Below are 16,737 nucleotides of genomic sequence, written 5' to 3'. Positions count from 1 at the left end.
ATATGTTAAAAATAACATATTTATAAATTTAAAATTTTCATTTATTTTTAGAGAAAAATTCTCATGTTTTTATAATGAATGCATAATGTGTATAAAGATGATGTAAATCCAGTTTGACAAGTAACAATATCAACACACAAAATACAACATTCCAATTTATATTCTTATTAGATTGTATCCTTTAAATAATAAACAGTCCTAAAAAACATTGAGGTAGTTAAAATTATTTTAAGAAATGCAAAATGTTAAATTTGTTTTGCAAATATTTAGATAAATATTTAACTTATATTTAATATTTCGAAGCAAAGTTTGCTGACGAATTATTTTTCTTAAACATTTGTGATCACACATTTTTCAAATTACATATACAATCTAATACATCCACGTTAAAAAATAATTTATATTTTTTGACACCGCATTTCTAAGATAAAATTTTTAAATGTCACGATAAATGAAACCATTATTTAGTCATAATGTAGTTGTATCTATAAATATTTTAATCGTCTTCTAATTTTAACCTTTAATGCGTATAGATAAAATTAAAAATGCTTGTCATAATAAATGTGGCATTGGCACTAAATAGCTCATTTCCTGCACTCAGAAGAAAAATGAAAATAAATTGTGGATATGTATTTAATTGAACAGTTTAAAAAATGAACGAACAGTAAACTTATTGAAAATAATCATATATATTAAACAGCATTAATACATACTTTTTAAATCACAAAATTTATCAACAAAATTCTTGGCACACACTGCAATCATATTTTTGCCCTTAATTCAAAATTCTATTCAACTTACTTTGCATTTTCTGACGGAATAGTTAAGGTGTACTGTGGTTCGCTTTTAGTTAAATAAGCGTGCTGCTCTAGAGATAAGCTAGGTGTTTCCGGTTTATCGGCCCAATGAATAGTTATTTCTTGATTTGAAGGGCAAGATTTAACAAAGGATTCTTCGTTATATGCATTTTTTAAGTACCTCCATAAACCGTCCATATTAGGCGGGAAATCGAACCCTTTCAGCGTTTTGCTAGCCACTCTAGCGTGATGCAATTTGGGCAGAACTTCACAATCCAGATGAGTCACGTGGTCGGCGCATAGAAATTTTGTCTGAGCCGATAACAAGTAATTATTAAGCTTGTTTAATTCCGCTACTAATAAACTGCTATCCTTAGATACCTCCTTTATAAAAAAACAGAATTTCTGGAAAATATCTTTGCATGCCTTTTCCGCTTCAGAATTATCGTAGTTTAACGTGTGTGTAGGAAATGCTTCGTCTAGATATTGTACTATGTCGTCGACGTTATCTGTTGCATTATCGTTGTGTGCAATAGCAGGAACTCTTCTGAGAGAGACTTTTTTGAAATCCTCTGGAGGTTTGGCTACGTTGACTGTAGCCACCTTAAATCTTAATTGTTGGTTTTTAGCTTTGATCAATAAGATCATGAATATTCTCTGACAAAAGGGGCAGGCACCATACCTTTTCCCATCGGCGCCGGCCTTGACGAAGAGGGTCACTTCTGGTAGAGAACTCATGGCGTGCAGTTAGAATGATCTGCTTCTTTCAACCATCTTGGAGGAGACTGGCGTATTCCGCCTTACTAATTATAAACCTGGAAGTGAAGATCGTCTTCTTGGGTTGTTAACAGCATCGTAGGCATAATGCCAATATAACACAGCGCGTTATTTTTAGTAAAGTGTCAGGGTGACTTCATGCGACCGAATTCGCACGAGTCACACCCCTCAGTAGCTGACAATATCCTTTATATTTTCATTCTGATTTTATTTTCATCAATAAATATCATGCTTAAGTAGTTTAGTGTTGCTTAACATCTAAATAGAAAAAAATATATACATTTTTATAAAGATATTTACAATATATTAAACTGTATTTATTTACTAATATTAGTAGTAGTGATAAAATATATTTCGGAAAAGAAACAAACTTATAAAAATGTTAAAGAAAAAATTCTTACGATTAGTAAATGTTTATTGTGTCTGTAACTCATTCCATTTCATTTTAATGAATTTATTAATATATAAATTCTTGAATATTAAATATTCAAAATTTTAAAATTTTCTAATGAAATTGCATATTCGATAAAATTATAATATATTAAAAACAGAAGTTATGAATCGCATCATACGGAAATAAACATATGGAAAAAGGAAGAATATATAGAATCAATATATCTATCCATCAGCTATCTATTTTATGAATAATTCATTAGCGAAACATTTAATTAGCATAATTTTTCTTTGCATAGTATCTTGTTTAACTCTTATTTCTACAATATTTTACCATTTTAAAAGAAAACGTATCTAATAATAGTATTTCGTTTAAATAGTTTTTTCGTGTTTTACTCAAAATGATATTAAAAAAAAAAAAAAGTTTTGATCGCTGCCTCATTTGAAAAGATGGTCAGAAACTTTTCAAAATACGTTAGCGTTTACAAAGTGGAAGTACTCAAGAATTTGAGAAAGTTGTTTGCGCTGTATGTAAATTTTTATTCTCTATTTCAGTGGTTCTTTCTGAGGCCGCAGAACACCATTCATATACTTATTACACGGAGCATTATCATCAATACATTCAAAAATTTATAAGCAATTCCATGTTTACTATTCTCAGGAAACAATGAAGCGATAAACTAATAAACTTTAATATATTGAATAAAATAAAAACACGGAATTGTGTACGAATATAGCAATGGGAATAAATTTGAATAAAAACTAAAATCTTTTCTTTCGTAGAACACTCGAGGTAGGTTTGCGGAACACAGGTTAAGAACCACTACGCTATTTTATAGATAATACATAATTATAAAAATTAAAATTCTCGCATTTATTTTTTATGATTTAAATTAGATGTATAAGAAAATGTAATGAAAAATTTTGAATATAAGTGTTAAAATATATAATTTTTTCTATCTAAAACAGCTTATTAAAACCGTTTTCTCATTCATTCACTTGTAAAATTTTTTGGCTGAAACCATAAAGCATACATAAAGTATGAAAAGTTCTATCATACTATTTTTTCTTTCTACTAAAAATAATAATGAAAAAAATTCCCGTTTTCCAAAAAATGTAAAAATTTGTATTTTAGGAAATTGAAACTTTTAATTTAAAAATTTTTCTGTCCTTTGTAAAAATGAATTTGAATAACATAGACTAAAAAAAGGCGTTATAATAATATATGTAAAGTACACTACACTACAGATTTTTAAAAGTTTAGATCTTGGACAGTAGTAGCGAGAATTATATATTTAATATGATTCAGTAGTGATGTGATGGTACTGTATTATAATTATTCGTTTGAAAATGCTTCCTTGAATAATAATTAAACATTTATAAATATAATTTAATAGAGTATTTTTATATATAATCATCCTCAGACGTAGATAGTAATTATAAAACACATGAAGGTTCGTATATTATATATATATAACACGTACTCTATTTAATTTTATCGTAAAATTCTTTATCTGTAAAGTTTTACAATACAGATTTATTCTAAACAATTATTGTTTTATGATAATATAACGAGATTTAAAAATAGATTTTATTGTAGTGCAACGTAAGGTAAAATTACCTAAACGATTTAGAATAATTATACGAATTTACATTAGAATATGTGTAGATTTTGTCAAGTGTTTACATATCAAATGTCAAATTTGACTAGACATACTAGTATAATATATCGATCTCTCTGATGAAATAAAATATTATATTGTCAATAAAATTGAAGGTCTGTATGCTCATATAAACGTAAATAATCACGTAGTTCTACGCCTTGGAATATATAATTCAGAAAATTTCTACATTTTATATTATTTTCAACATAATATAAGTTATGTAATACGTACAAATTTGAAGTCGTCTTCTAACTTTTCTGTTGAACAAATGAGACTTTTACTGATACATAGACAGACATCCGACTGCAAACAGCTGCGTGATGTTTATTTAGTGTACATTAACCGCTTTTACAACTTCGATAAGGTATTAAACGTAGTTAAAAATTATTTATTCAGTTTTTAAATTTTTTTAAAATTTACTAATTAATTTTTTCTAAAACTTTAAATAACAGTAACAGTGATTTCGGTAACTTCTTGTAATTAGAATGAATATATACAAAATATAAAATGTATATGAAGAGAGAATCTATAATCAATCTTAAACGTCACTAGATGTTTATTATTCACGTTTTGAAATTTGACATCGGAAATAATTTAAATGTAAGTTTATAATAAAATTATTCTTGCATTTTATAATATAGCTCGAATTTTTTTAAAAATTATTGACAAAATTAAAAAACTATTTTATTTAATATAAGTATTAAAATAATTACTGTAGAATCTCTCTCTAGGCACAAAAACAGTTTATAAATTCGAAGATAGATGGCAGCACGTGCAATATTTCTTAATATTATATTGTACTCAGTTTATCACTTTAATATAAGTTATAATTTTAGTTTTAAAATACAATACAATACAAAATTAGCATCATTAAAATTTTATTTGAATCGTAATACAAATAATAATTATATTACATTATTTTTCTCCATGTTAAGCCATAATTACCCATGGCCCTTCACCATGGTCTCTGTAAAGCTTTCATCTCGTCATTGTATAGTCTCTCGTATAAACGATACAACAACGACGAACATCCCTTAAAATAGGAAAGTCTCCTTCACCAAAACGAAAATTTTACACGAAACTTTCACATGAGTTTTATTATTTTATATAACGAAGTCTTAGGTTTCTTTTTCGTATATTTAATATATTTATATATATAAAAAATTTATTTATTTAAAAAAAATTTCCTGAAAAAAATATGATTCTCTGACCTTCCTTTGGCATAAAAGATCGTATTTACTGACTAAAAAATATATATATTTATATCATATAAATCTTTACAATATGAAAGGCTGTTTCAATATCAGATCTTTCAGGAACTGTTTTCTTTACATATGAAATTTATTTTTTTCTTTTCTTTTCCCTTCCTTTAATAATATAACGATAGGTAATCACCGAAAGACTATATTAGTTTTACGTAGTTGATGCAACCAAGGATTTGGTGGTCGATCATCTTCCGATTCTTCGTCTGCATGTCCGTTAACCGTTCCGTTTGTCTCTGTGTGTTGCACATCATCTTCCTCTTTCTTCTCGTCTAAGTTATCCATCGAAGGTGCTTTAGCCAAATTTCCTACAACTGGCTTTTGAACGGAATTTGTTCTACAGGGGGGGAATATATTAATTTTGAAACATTTAGATCTTTAAATTATACTGATTATAAGCATGTACAGCACTTACATAACAGAAACATCTTTCGATTCTTTACGTTGTAAAAGTTGTCTTTTCCATGGCGGTATGGAATTCAACCTCCTTTCTTCTGCTTCTCTCTTTAATTTAAAATAATCCGAATTTAGTTATTTATTTATAGATTATATAATAAATAGCGTATTTCCGCGCATATAAGAACATCTCATATGCAAGAAATGATCTTATACTCAGAATAAGAGCTTGCTCTTACAGATGACAAAAATAAAAATTTTTGCTCATCACTGATGTAATGATAGTCAGTAAACTATTCAGTGACATTTAATTTTACATTGACAGCGCTTGTTTTACGTTTTTGAAACATATATTATGCTTAGCATATAAGAGCCACTGCTTTTATATGCGAGCAGGACATTTTTAAAATGCGAAAACAAGAGAGATTTTCACATAAGAGCATGCTCTTATTTGCGGAAATATTAATTTTAAATTAACTTTTTTTTATAACACCAACTTTCATATTTAGATATAAAGGTTTTGGTTTTTGAATGCCTATTTATATTGAAATTAGTAGTAGTATTTAGAAATCTGTTAATTTTGTGCGCGCTGAAAATGACGTAATTTCAAATTAAATGTACGTCTTTTCTTAGTAAATATTTTTTCACTTTACATGTTACGTAACAAAATGCTAATGTTGAGATAATTATATATTCTCGCTAACTATACAAAAAAAATTTAACTTTCTCCAACGGTACACTATCAGTTTTATTAGGTTTAAATGTAATTTTCTATAGATAAATGGTTTAATTTTTCGAAAATAGAACTGACACTTAATTTAGTCATTCTGTATCTAAAAATGTTTGTAACAACATCATTAAGATAGCCATAAATGTTTTAACTGTAATCAAAATATTATTTTGTTCTACCTGAAAAATTATTTAAAAAATTACTTTCTGGTTAATGACCATGAAATATATATTATATTTCGAATTTAGAGAAAATACTAATTTTTAACTTTTTTTATTTTCTAATACTGCTCGACAGTGTTGCTTAACTGCTTAATTGTGATCTTAGTTACGTAAGCTTATTAGTGCAGTCCTTTGGTACTATTATTATTATTATACACTATTGTTATGTGGTTATTAGTTTTGAAACATTAATTAGGTTTTAGCTGTTTTGTTTTAGTTTGGGTGGTCACAATGCATACTTTTCCCACTTCGTCATACTTCATAAAGTAGTTTCACAGTTTAATCGTTATCGTTTATATATCTGATGAAAAGATGATTTTCCTGTTTAAAAATTAAGGTTTTCTAACTAACTACATTTTAATGTAGGTGATTATGTACTTGAAATCTTTGTTGAGAAATTAGATAATTTCCTAAACTCAGTAAAAGTTACTTTTTAGATATACAGGTAAACATTTTTACTTGTCTTTGTTCTTCTGCTTCTTTCTTCGCTTTATCTGCAGCTTTCCTCGCCATTACTTGGCGTTTCCAGGCGGGAATAACACATCCATTAGCATCTTTTTCTGGAACTTTATCCACAAAATTTTCTACCGAGAACTGCTGCGACAGTTCTATTGCTTTCTTCTTCTCCTACAAATTTAATCTTTGTTAAAACATTTGTTTTTTTCTTTGTGATGTATTATATGATACTGCTTACCATTTCTTCTTCAGTTTTAGTTCTTTCTTCCTTCATCTTTTTAATGCCTTGTATATCTTTAGATTGCTTTAATTCTGTAATCAAGTCATTCTTTTGTAGTAGTACAGCCCGAGCTACAAGAAACAAATTTCATAGTATAAAATTTTAATAAATTTAGAGTAATAAAGAAATTTATATTCTAATTTTATTTTTAATATGACACAAAACAGAATAAAAACTTTATAATTATTCGCAAATTAGCTGCAGGCCAGTGGTGCTCGAGGAAGCATTAGTTTAGAAAATAGCACAACCCTCTGTATCGTGCGCAACCCCGCTGTATTTTGTTGTTGTAGTAGCATCGTTATTACGAAACCGCATTTCGAAGAAGACACGGATGGTTTACGCAGGTAATTCTTTACTTTCTTTAAAATTTTTAAGGATTTTAGCATTTCTGATTGTGGTTAAATTAACAGAACAATAAGTTATGTCTGTTTCGAAGGACATAATACAGCGTCACTTTCAAATAATTTCACATTTTTATATTTCTAAAACAATAACCAAGTAAATTTTTACATCAGTTTTGTATTTTTAAGACAAGATTTACAAATTCAAAATAATTCATAAATGTATTCATTTACGAATATTTTCATTTCTATTTAAAGAAATTAAACTGTAATTATTTTTTAATTATTAATTGAAAATCTTAAAATGTTCTGTTTCTATTGTACTATTGTTTTTCTATAATCTATTCAATATATCTCTCAATTATATTTTGATATCCGTTTATGCTTCCAAATTATTTTTGTGTGATTTTAATGTAAAATTTGTTAAGGTTCTATTATTAATACATATTTTTTTAAAAAGATTATTGAATATCCTATAATTTAATTTCGATTCTAAACTAATAAATTATAACATAGGCTTCATTACAAATCTTAACGTTGTTCAAATTGACAATGTTAAGATTTGTAATGAATGGTAGATCTTGGATTCAATGTTCACACCGATGAATTAGATATTAAAATTGTTCCAGCTCAGAAAGCATAATTTCGACAAAATCGATTTATATCTTGTTCTAATCGATTTATAAATTTATAGTTATGCTAATTATAACATCTAGTTCAGATGCCATTGAACTGGATAATGCACCGACCATGCACAACGAACTCTATTGACCTTTTTAATTTTGAATTCCAACCTAATCAGATATCGTCTTTCTATTATACTGCAACAGGATAGTCTCAGCAGCACGTAAACAGGAAGCGCTCTACCGTTTTAATATATAATTTCAGTCTGTTCTCACCTCAAGTGATAGACTTCCTAATATACATAAACCAAACGTATTTATTCTTATAACAACAAAAGTAACGTTTAATTTAATACTATTGTAATACTGGTATAGGTACTTACTTTCTGTAGGTTTATCAGTTTTCTTCAGCTGTATCGTTTGTAACTGTTCCACTGTAACACTGAAAAACTTATTAGGTGAATTAGCACTGGGACTTATGTGGCCATTCATCTTCTTATCCGCCTGATCCGTGACTTGATCGACTCTGGTCACACTCTCACCGGAAATGCTGATTGTGTCACCATCCGGGTCGCCGCCATTCGCCGTTTTGGTATCTCCGTTCACTTCCGGTTCGTCGCCGGATTTTTTGGTCACCTTCCGCAAGTATTCGGAAGGCTTTATGTTCACATCCGAATCGGGTGGTGAGTGAAACTGCGGTGGTATGAAAGGTAAACTTTTAGGTTGACCCCTCACAAGCAGTTTCTTTTTAAATTCTACCGGTTCTTCGTGCGATACTTCTGCTTCGTTGGAGTCACTTTCGCGTTTTTTAGTGGTGATTATGGTCGGAATAGGAGGTGGAGGTGGTGCAGGTTGCTTTTTGGGCCTGATTTCGACTTCGGCTGGACAAGAAACGGTTTCTGTAAGCGGAACCTTAACCACAGTTTCATCGATCCCCTCTTGTTCCAAAGTCTTAGATCCGTCGTCGGATCGGGCATCCTCCGCTTCGGATGCCCTTTGTGAGGAGAGGGTCTTAATGGTGCAGCTGTCTTCTTCCGTATCCGTAGCTTGACCAACTAACACGTCAATCAACTCTTGTAAGGCTTGTGGATAGCCTTCTTCGTTCTCCTGGGAGATCCCCTCGTCGGTGCTGAGGCTGCAAGCTTCGGACGATGTCTGTGCTTCGTTATTGGTAGGCGTTCTTACGTGGTCGTCGTAATCGGGTACCGGATCGCTGACGTCAGAAACGCTCATGCAATCGTCGGAGTTATGGTGGACTTCCGCGGTAACTGCGGAGACAAGTTCGGAAAGGAATTAAGTTGAGTTGTGTTTGCCGTTGTTCGGCTTGGCCGATTAAGCATGAGTTGCAAGGAGCTGGTTAATTGAAGCTTTCTGTTCCGGAGCCTAGCAGAAAAACAGGTACACCTCCAACAGTTAACCAACAAGAAAAGTGGATCGGATGGAATTTTCAATCCCTTCTAATCCCCGGGTTATCAACAAACTAAATCTAACCTACAAGGTGTAATTGTCAATAAAAGAAGCAAAACCTTAATTGCTATACTAGAATTTCATTCTATTTAGAAAGAATGCATAAATGATACTCTTATTCGTCATTTTACGGAAAAAGAAAACCCATTTTATATATTAATACCAAAGTCTGTCTAAAATTACTTCAAAAGTTTAATTTTAATATTGAAAAAATTAATAAGATGATAGCCTGACTGCTTTAATCAACGCCAAATCTATGACTACTCATTTTTAATTTTAATAGGAAAAACCGAAAAATTTATGTAGTAAGAAACTTACTGTTATTTTTTTAATTATAACTTGATAGAAATAATCTCAAATTATGAAGGAAATGAACAAAATTGATTTTGAATGGTTATAGGAAAATCACAAAATAGCAAAAACACGAAATCAGACCATGTTTCCTGTTAATTGTCACGGACAAAATTTCAAAACTAGAAAAATAGCATTAAGATTATTCTCTTTGTCAAGGTTAATGACTAAAAAGATTATTTATTTATTTATTTTATTTTCCTCCTCTAAAGATAGAAACGAAAGGAACATGAAATAAGCAATGCTTTTTTTCAGAAGGAGTAATTTCCCATACGAAAAACTAGTTCCCTCAGAAACCACATAAAAGACAAACTAAAAAAGTTACACAACCGATAAAACAATTTCCAAAAAAATTCTAGAAAGGAAGTATTGGAGGATAAAGATGTTTTCCTACATTTTAAATTGTGTTAGTTCTATAAAAAGTTTTGTAAATATTTGGTTTAGTAAGTCGGAGCGATTATTTTGGGGTTTTTGTGTGTTAAAAGGACAGATGGGTTACAGACAGACATTTGACCACACTTCTATTCAAAGAAGAAGAAAATTACAAATTTGATCAAAGTTAAATGTTTAGTTATAATTAAACGATTCCTTTTTCTACAGTTTTTTTTTTATTTTTATGAATTTAGATTTAAATAGAAAAGCGATAAATAGCGAAATGGATAATGATCAAAGTTTTATTTTATAGAGACGACTAACAACATAAAATATCAAATTGCGTTGCAATCTCAAAATTGTTCCATATTTTTCATTTAGATTTTGAATTTTTCATTGCGTTTACATACAAATTATTATAAATCAATTAAATTCACGTTCTTAAGGGTGAAAATAGTAATATAAATCTATAATTTGTGCTTATCAAAATGAGAAATGTTCACAACTTTAGCTTCAGGTATTCCCTAAAATCAATTATGACACAATAAATCAAAATTTTGCAATAATTACTATCTTTACAACAACCAGACATGACCTAAATTTGACTCTTTGGAATCAAATGAACCATTCTACAAGTAAAATATATTTATGAAAAGCGATTAGAATAGTAGGCTAATTTAACTTTAATTTATAGATATTTTACTCTTTACATAGCTGACAAAATATTTATCTTTTACTTCTAATCTGATATTAAGCTGTGCAAACATAATAAACGTTCGATTTTTATTTAAGTGGGAATTGAGGGGATTGAAATAGGTTAAATGGAATTTTTCGTGTAGAGAACTTATAAAAAGGACAAAAATTTTAATAGTTAACTTTAAAATAAAGAATCATTGAGGAAGTGATTAGTAAAGGATATAAGCCATTAGATGAAGCATTAAATATAATATACTTTAAAATTTCAAATTTATAAAATTTAGTATTAACAATTTTTTTATTGAAGCAATAAAAATTGTCAATGCTAAATTTTGCAATGAAATTCCATTACTTATATTAACTTTATAATTCTAGACATTAGCTTATATATTATTTTATGGTTTAAGACAAATATAATTTTACAGATTATTATATTTAATGTCAAAATTTTTACCAAATCATCCGGTCTAATTTTGGTAAGAAGCATAAGAATATATTTCATATTATGCTTCTTATAAAAATTGATTTTATTTACTTAGAATGAAATTTTCAAACCTGTTAATCTTTTAAATTTATTTCTTGTTGCTTTAAAAGATGCGTAACAATTCATTCCCAAAATACTTACCTAGATGGGTATTTGACTTGAATGCTTCTTGCTTTTCACTTCCGAATAATTTTTTCACTCGATCATCAGAGGTCATATTAGGTTCATGGAGAAAAAATGGCTGTTGGGACCCGGAAGGTGTCCCCGATGTAGATTCAACAGGATGGGTAGTGGGCTCTGTTTTTCTGCTGCTACCTGAACTACTCCCGCTGGCACTCCTCTGATGCTGCTGAGCATTCGGTGGAGTATTTCGAACTTGGACCGGTGGATGGTGGTGGTGGTGGTGGTGATGAGGTCGACTTATCTCTCTCCTGTCCCTTCTTCCGGCGTAATAATTCCAGGAGGGCCCTCTGACCGACGAAACTGTACTGTCGGAAGGGTAGTCCTCTGTACAGCTGTAGCTCTCTTCTGATGCTGTCGACTGGCAAGAACAACCGTCCGAATCCTAGAAATATCGGGATTGGTTCAAGCGTACGATACAAATAGGACGTGAACATTCAAGGTTGAACTCGGCTGGTCAGAACTTGTAGACCGTGACAATTCGGGAAAACTAGAAAATGGATCGATCAACGTGCGGGATTCTTAAAGATAATTAAATATCTGCAACCTTACTGTTCAAATTTTGCTTTGTATACATGTACAAACAAAACTTGCCGGATATATTGTTTGTTAACATACTAAACTCTAACAGTAGTAATTAAATGAACCATCACTTTATTTGAATCGAAAAAAAAATTTAAGGAACTAGAATCATAAGCATACGATTATCTACCGGTATTACCAAATTAAAATTAATTTTTATACTATATCGGAATAAGTTAATTTCAAATTTATCGAAAGTTATTTATCTTAATGTAGTATGAAACATTTATTATCAAATTGATTAATTAAAAACATTGTTACATTAAATGATGAACCTCACCTGTTCCTTCAAATTTCCCATATTATAATGCAGTATTTGGCAAAAGCTATGATATATAAACCCACTGAAATAATATAGGTTTTTACGAAAACAGTTTTTATTTTATTTTTTTTAATCTTAGATTATATTTAATAAGATAATGACTCACGCATGAGTCATGATATTGCTCACCTAGAGAGTTCTAAATGATCTTAGCGAATAATTAGATCAATGATCCATTAGTAATGCTTTATAACGAAATTTATATATACTTACCATCCTCCTGTGCCCTGAATAGGATCGACTAGGTGCCGATGTCCTACAGGTGCATCTTCTATGACTCCTGAAGCCATTTTGCCCATTTGGTGGTATTAAATTAGATAAACTTGGATTATCTTGATGGCGAGGATCAGATGCGTGAGCCACCAGCAAAGCCAGACACTAATAGTTATTTATAAAAACATATTTTTATTAGTAAAAACAAATAACAAATATGTTTCCAACTGTACATATTATCAACAATAAAATTTGGAATGTGTTCTTATGAATTATCAATATTTTACGAAGTGATGCCCCCTGATGAAGTGAAAATTTACGTCTTTTGCCTCGACGAAATTCTTCATGGATGGTAAATATTCTTTATTAATCAACAAGCGTAACAAAGATCAATCGATCTCAAAGATTTCCTGTTAAGATAATCTATGCCAATAAGATTAGTTTCTATTTATCTTACATACATAACGATATTGTAGCTCATTTATGATTAAATGGCACTAAAAAACTGTTAAATCATACATATAATATTAAAAGAGAATCGTTGTTTAACTGATTTTCAAATATTTAAATTACTATTGTTATAATCCTTATTTAGCGAAATATTAGTTTCCATTCCTTATTGTTCATCATAAGATTTTTTTCTGTTACTCTTTCGTAAAATTTGTAATTAAGTGAAAAACTTCAAAGCACTAATTTAATTCTTTATATTATTACATTACGCCAGACTTATTTTGCATTTAATAATCTTTATGAGAAAAACAAACTGATATGAGCTTCAGTTATGAACCATAATGAAACAGGCTTAAAACAAAAAAAGAACAGGTTGTCATTCATCTTTCAAAGCAGTAAAGCATAACAACTAGTAATTGTTGTGTTTATAGCTCATCAGATGCGTAACTGTGTCTCAATATATATCAAATTTAAAAAAAAAATGATTTTTTTTATAAAGAAAAAAATTTATTAATTTTATAATAATTAAAATAGAGAATTAATTTAATGAAATGTGGGATTTTAATAATGCCAAGATTACAATTGATGGCTAATTGGTAATGGTACATTGTACCTATTTTTTTTTACATTATCAGAATTTTTAACATTGTGTTTATGTGCTACTGTATTTGAATTTATCGCACAGACTTGAAATTAATTTATATTTTGTTTAATTTTTAATAATTATTCGTGAAATATACTGTTAAAGACTGAATGCAATCACATTTCGACAGAATAAAATTCAATGGGAATAGAAAAAGAGATAAACAAACTGATTGTAACAGGATAAGAATAAATAAAAAATGCCACTTCCTTCAAGAAACACATCAGTTATTTTGCCAGTTTTCTATCAAAAAATATTCTCTCTCCGTCCAGCGATGCTTAACCACCTTGAAATTATCTTATACGTAAATAAAAACTACGGCGTTATTTTATTTTAGTAAATACTCTTGTAATTGTTAGTGGCAATCAACGAAGTCTAGAATTAAAAAGAAAAATCTCTCTTCCTCACAGCCAAACTACTTACTTGCATATGTTCATTTTCTGCGGCATCGTTTAAAGGGCTTTTGCCATATTTATCTAGCAGAATTCGTCCTCCATGCTTCAACAGCCATCTTAGTGTTTCCTGATGACCTCTGCTTGCTGCGAAATGGACGGGTGTTGCGCCATCGTTGTCTCGAAGATTTGGATCTACGCCTTGTTCTTCCACCTGAAATACAACGTATTTTAATATTCTTTGCTTATCTGTAAACCAAAAATTTCTGTTTAGAAACTCACCATCCACTTTACGCATTTGGTAGCCCCCATTTGCGAAGCAGCGTGGATGGGTGCCATTCCGTCTTTGGCCCTCAGATATAAAGAGCCACTTGCTACTAAAACGAGATATTTTAGTACATCCAAGTGGCCCTCTTGAGCCGCTAGATAAACGGGTGTCACATTGTTTTCCATTTGAGCATTGGCACTGAAAGTAAAAAACGAGTTTGATGAATATATAATAAAAAAAAAAATATGGCGATTTAATAACAGATTAAAACTTTTAACTACTGTGATATGACTGACGTGACATACTTCAAATATCTAATGTTATATTTATTCCAGCTTACCAGTCAAAGGTGTCGTTATCTAAAGATTTAAATTACCGCTTTAATAGTTTATATGAAAAACTGGTTATCGTAAAATTTGCTTTTAAATAGCTTTTCCTCCCATTTCTGGTATCTGTTATCTATGATACTTAACTAGAGAGGGGTGTTGCGTAAGTATCAATCATCCCTTCTTCTATGATTGATTAATAATATATCTCGAATTTCATAATTATTATGTGACTAACATAATCTTAATCTTGAATAAAATTGTTGAATATAATTTCTTAATTTTTTAAATCACTGTTACCTTAATGTATAGAGAATAAGAAAAAAAAAATGATAAAATTAAAACTCAAATCAAACATCGAATTGCTTAAAGACGAGTTCAATAAAGAGGAAAAACACATCTTCAAGGTTTCTTTTATTAAATTTTCAGGAAATTTTGAACGAAAATTGTAAGAAGGCAAGCGTTAAATGTATTAATGGCAATACTCTAAATATTCTAAACAAAATACATTAATTTACTAAACAAAATACATTAAATACAAAAGATTAATTTAGAAAGTGTCCAATTCATTAAAATTTTCCACAATTAGAAAACAAGCCTCATTGATTATAACTACAAATTAAATCTGTCTCCTGGAGGAAACCAAACTTTTCTATAAAATTATAAGCTTCATATTTTTCATAAACTTCGATGCGAATAGAATACTTGTTTAATTCTATTCATCTGACTTTTATATGCCTATAATTTTATCGTAATTATAAACCCGTACAGTTTACCATTGCAGAGATTCTAAGAATTTTAGCATCTAGATTTTCAAATTTATCTGTAAATCGCTTGTACGCACCTGCGATCATCTTAGTTTTCTTCCCCGAAGGAAGTCACTCTCGAGTAATTTTCAAATTATATTGTATAAGTTGAAAAAAATACCTAAAGGGTATTTCGAAAGGTATACTCAGTCTTCAAGGAACGCGTAAAATGTCAAAAGATAGACCTTAATCAATGAAGTGTACACCCGGGTAAATGCCGGAAGATCAAAAGGAATATCTTTCCCCTGGGGGACGATTATCAGGATCTAGTTTCCACTAAAATACATTCAAAAATCAAGATCTGAATGACAAGCAGGAAGGGAGGGAAGGAACTTCTCATAATATAAGGAAAGCAAAAAAAAATGTATCGGGTTCGTTGGTGCGTTTCGTATGAACTCTGCCCCGATTACTCTTTCGTTTATTGGAATTACTGTTTGTTTAAATATATATATATATATATATATATATTTATAAATTACGTTTTAAAGCTTTTCTACATTAAGGATAGTTTATATAGATAAAAATTCGCTTATTGAACGAATCAAGTTTTTCAAACTCTTAAAATAATATAAATAAATTTAACTTTGAGTATAGACAGTGTTCCTTACTCAGCGATCTGTAAGCATCAATATTGCTCTCTGACGTCACGGAGAGTTTGCTTCAGTAGTTAAAAGAACGCACTGAGTAGACACGCTTGAGACAGACCGTTCCACGTCTACATCCGATAACAGACGAATAAATATAAATAATTTAAAAAATAAACTGTGAGAAGGAACACGTTTTTGTAATGAAACGTGCATTTTTTGTTTTTGTTTTTACAAGCGTTATTTTTGAATTAATCTGCGAGTAAGAACGTAAGAAAATTCTGAATAGTAGTAAAACACTTTTTGATGTTTAAAACACTTTATAGTAAATAAAATATAAGACGAAATGAACATATTTAAAATGTAAGAAAAAAAATTTAATGTCAAGCAAAATATAAAAATTTAAAAGAGAAAAGTTGCACCGTCAGTTGAATGTAAAATTTATAATGGAAATAAATTACAATAGAAGTCATTAGTATGTGTTAAACGCTAGCAGATAAAATATATTAGATTTATATTTACTGTATTAAAATAATCCTAAAATTGTAAAGTATTAAGAATTAGAGAAAGCGTTACAAAGTCATTGAATGCAAAAAAATAATTATATAAAATATTGTATACAGATATTGCCCCTTTTTAAGAATTTTTCATTGCGTTATTA

General features: G+C 29.5%; 2 protein-coding genes across 7 annotated transcripts in view; both read right to left on the bottom strand.

Annotated features, from left to right (window-relative positions):
• Nucleotides 1-670: 670 nt before the first annotated feature.
• Nucleotides 671-3,942, bottom strand: LOC136986368 (chloride intracellular channel exl-1-like). The gene is made up of 2 exons (XM_067283896.1): nt 3,863-3,942; nt 671-1,832 (listed from the first exon to the last, which is right to left on the bottom strand). The coding sequence occupies exon 2, from the start codon at nt 1,533-1,535 to the stop codon at nt 798-800; it is 738 nt and encodes a 245-aa protein (XP_067139997.1). The 5' UTR covers nt 1,536-1,832; nt 3,863-3,942; the 3' UTR covers nt 671-797.
• A 550-nt stretch (nt 3,943-4,492) lies between these two features.
• LOC136986365 (espin-like) overlaps nt 4,493-16,737 on the bottom strand; it is a 74,068-nt gene continuing 61,823 nt past the window's right edge. For all 6 annotated transcript variants that reach the window (XM_067283886.1, XM_067283885.1, XM_067283888.1 and 3 more), the window contains 9 exons: nt 14,375-14,558; nt 14,124-14,306; nt 12,608-12,772; nt 11,452-11,875; nt 8,324-9,208; nt 6,935-7,047; nt 6,700-6,867; nt 5,309-5,397; nt 4,493-5,230 (listed from right to left, as the gene is read on the bottom strand). In XM_067283886.1, coding sequence (XP_067139987.1) covers nt 5,023-5,230; nt 5,309-5,397; nt 6,700-6,867; nt 6,935-7,047; nt 8,324-9,208; nt 11,452-11,875; nt 12,608-12,772; nt 14,124-14,306; nt 14,375-14,558 — 2,419 coding nt within the window. In that variant the 3' untranslated portion in view covers nt 4,493-5,022. The remainder of the gene's footprint in view (nt 5,231-5,308; nt 5,398-6,699; nt 6,868-6,934; nt 7,048-8,323; nt 9,209-11,451; nt 11,876-12,607; nt 12,773-14,123; nt 14,307-14,374; nt 14,559-16,737) is intronic.

This window comes from Centruroides vittatus, unplaced genomic scaffold (genome assembly GCF_030686945.1).
Source record: "Centruroides vittatus isolate TY-2023 unplaced genomic scaffold, ASM3068694v2 scaffold_1015, whole genome shotgun sequence".
NCBI classification, from domain to species: Eukaryota; Metazoa; Arthropoda; class Arachnida; order Scorpiones; family Buthidae; genus Centruroides; species Centruroides vittatus.
The sequence above is the reverse complement of the archived record's forward strand: the minus strand, read 5'-3'. Positions and strand labels throughout refer to the sequence as shown.

Excerpts from the sequence above, each read along its gene's own strand:
- LOC136986368 (XM_067283896.1), bottom strand. The coding sequence starts at position 1,535 with ATGAGTTCTCTACCAGAAGTGACCCTCTTCGTCAAGGCCGGCGCCGAT.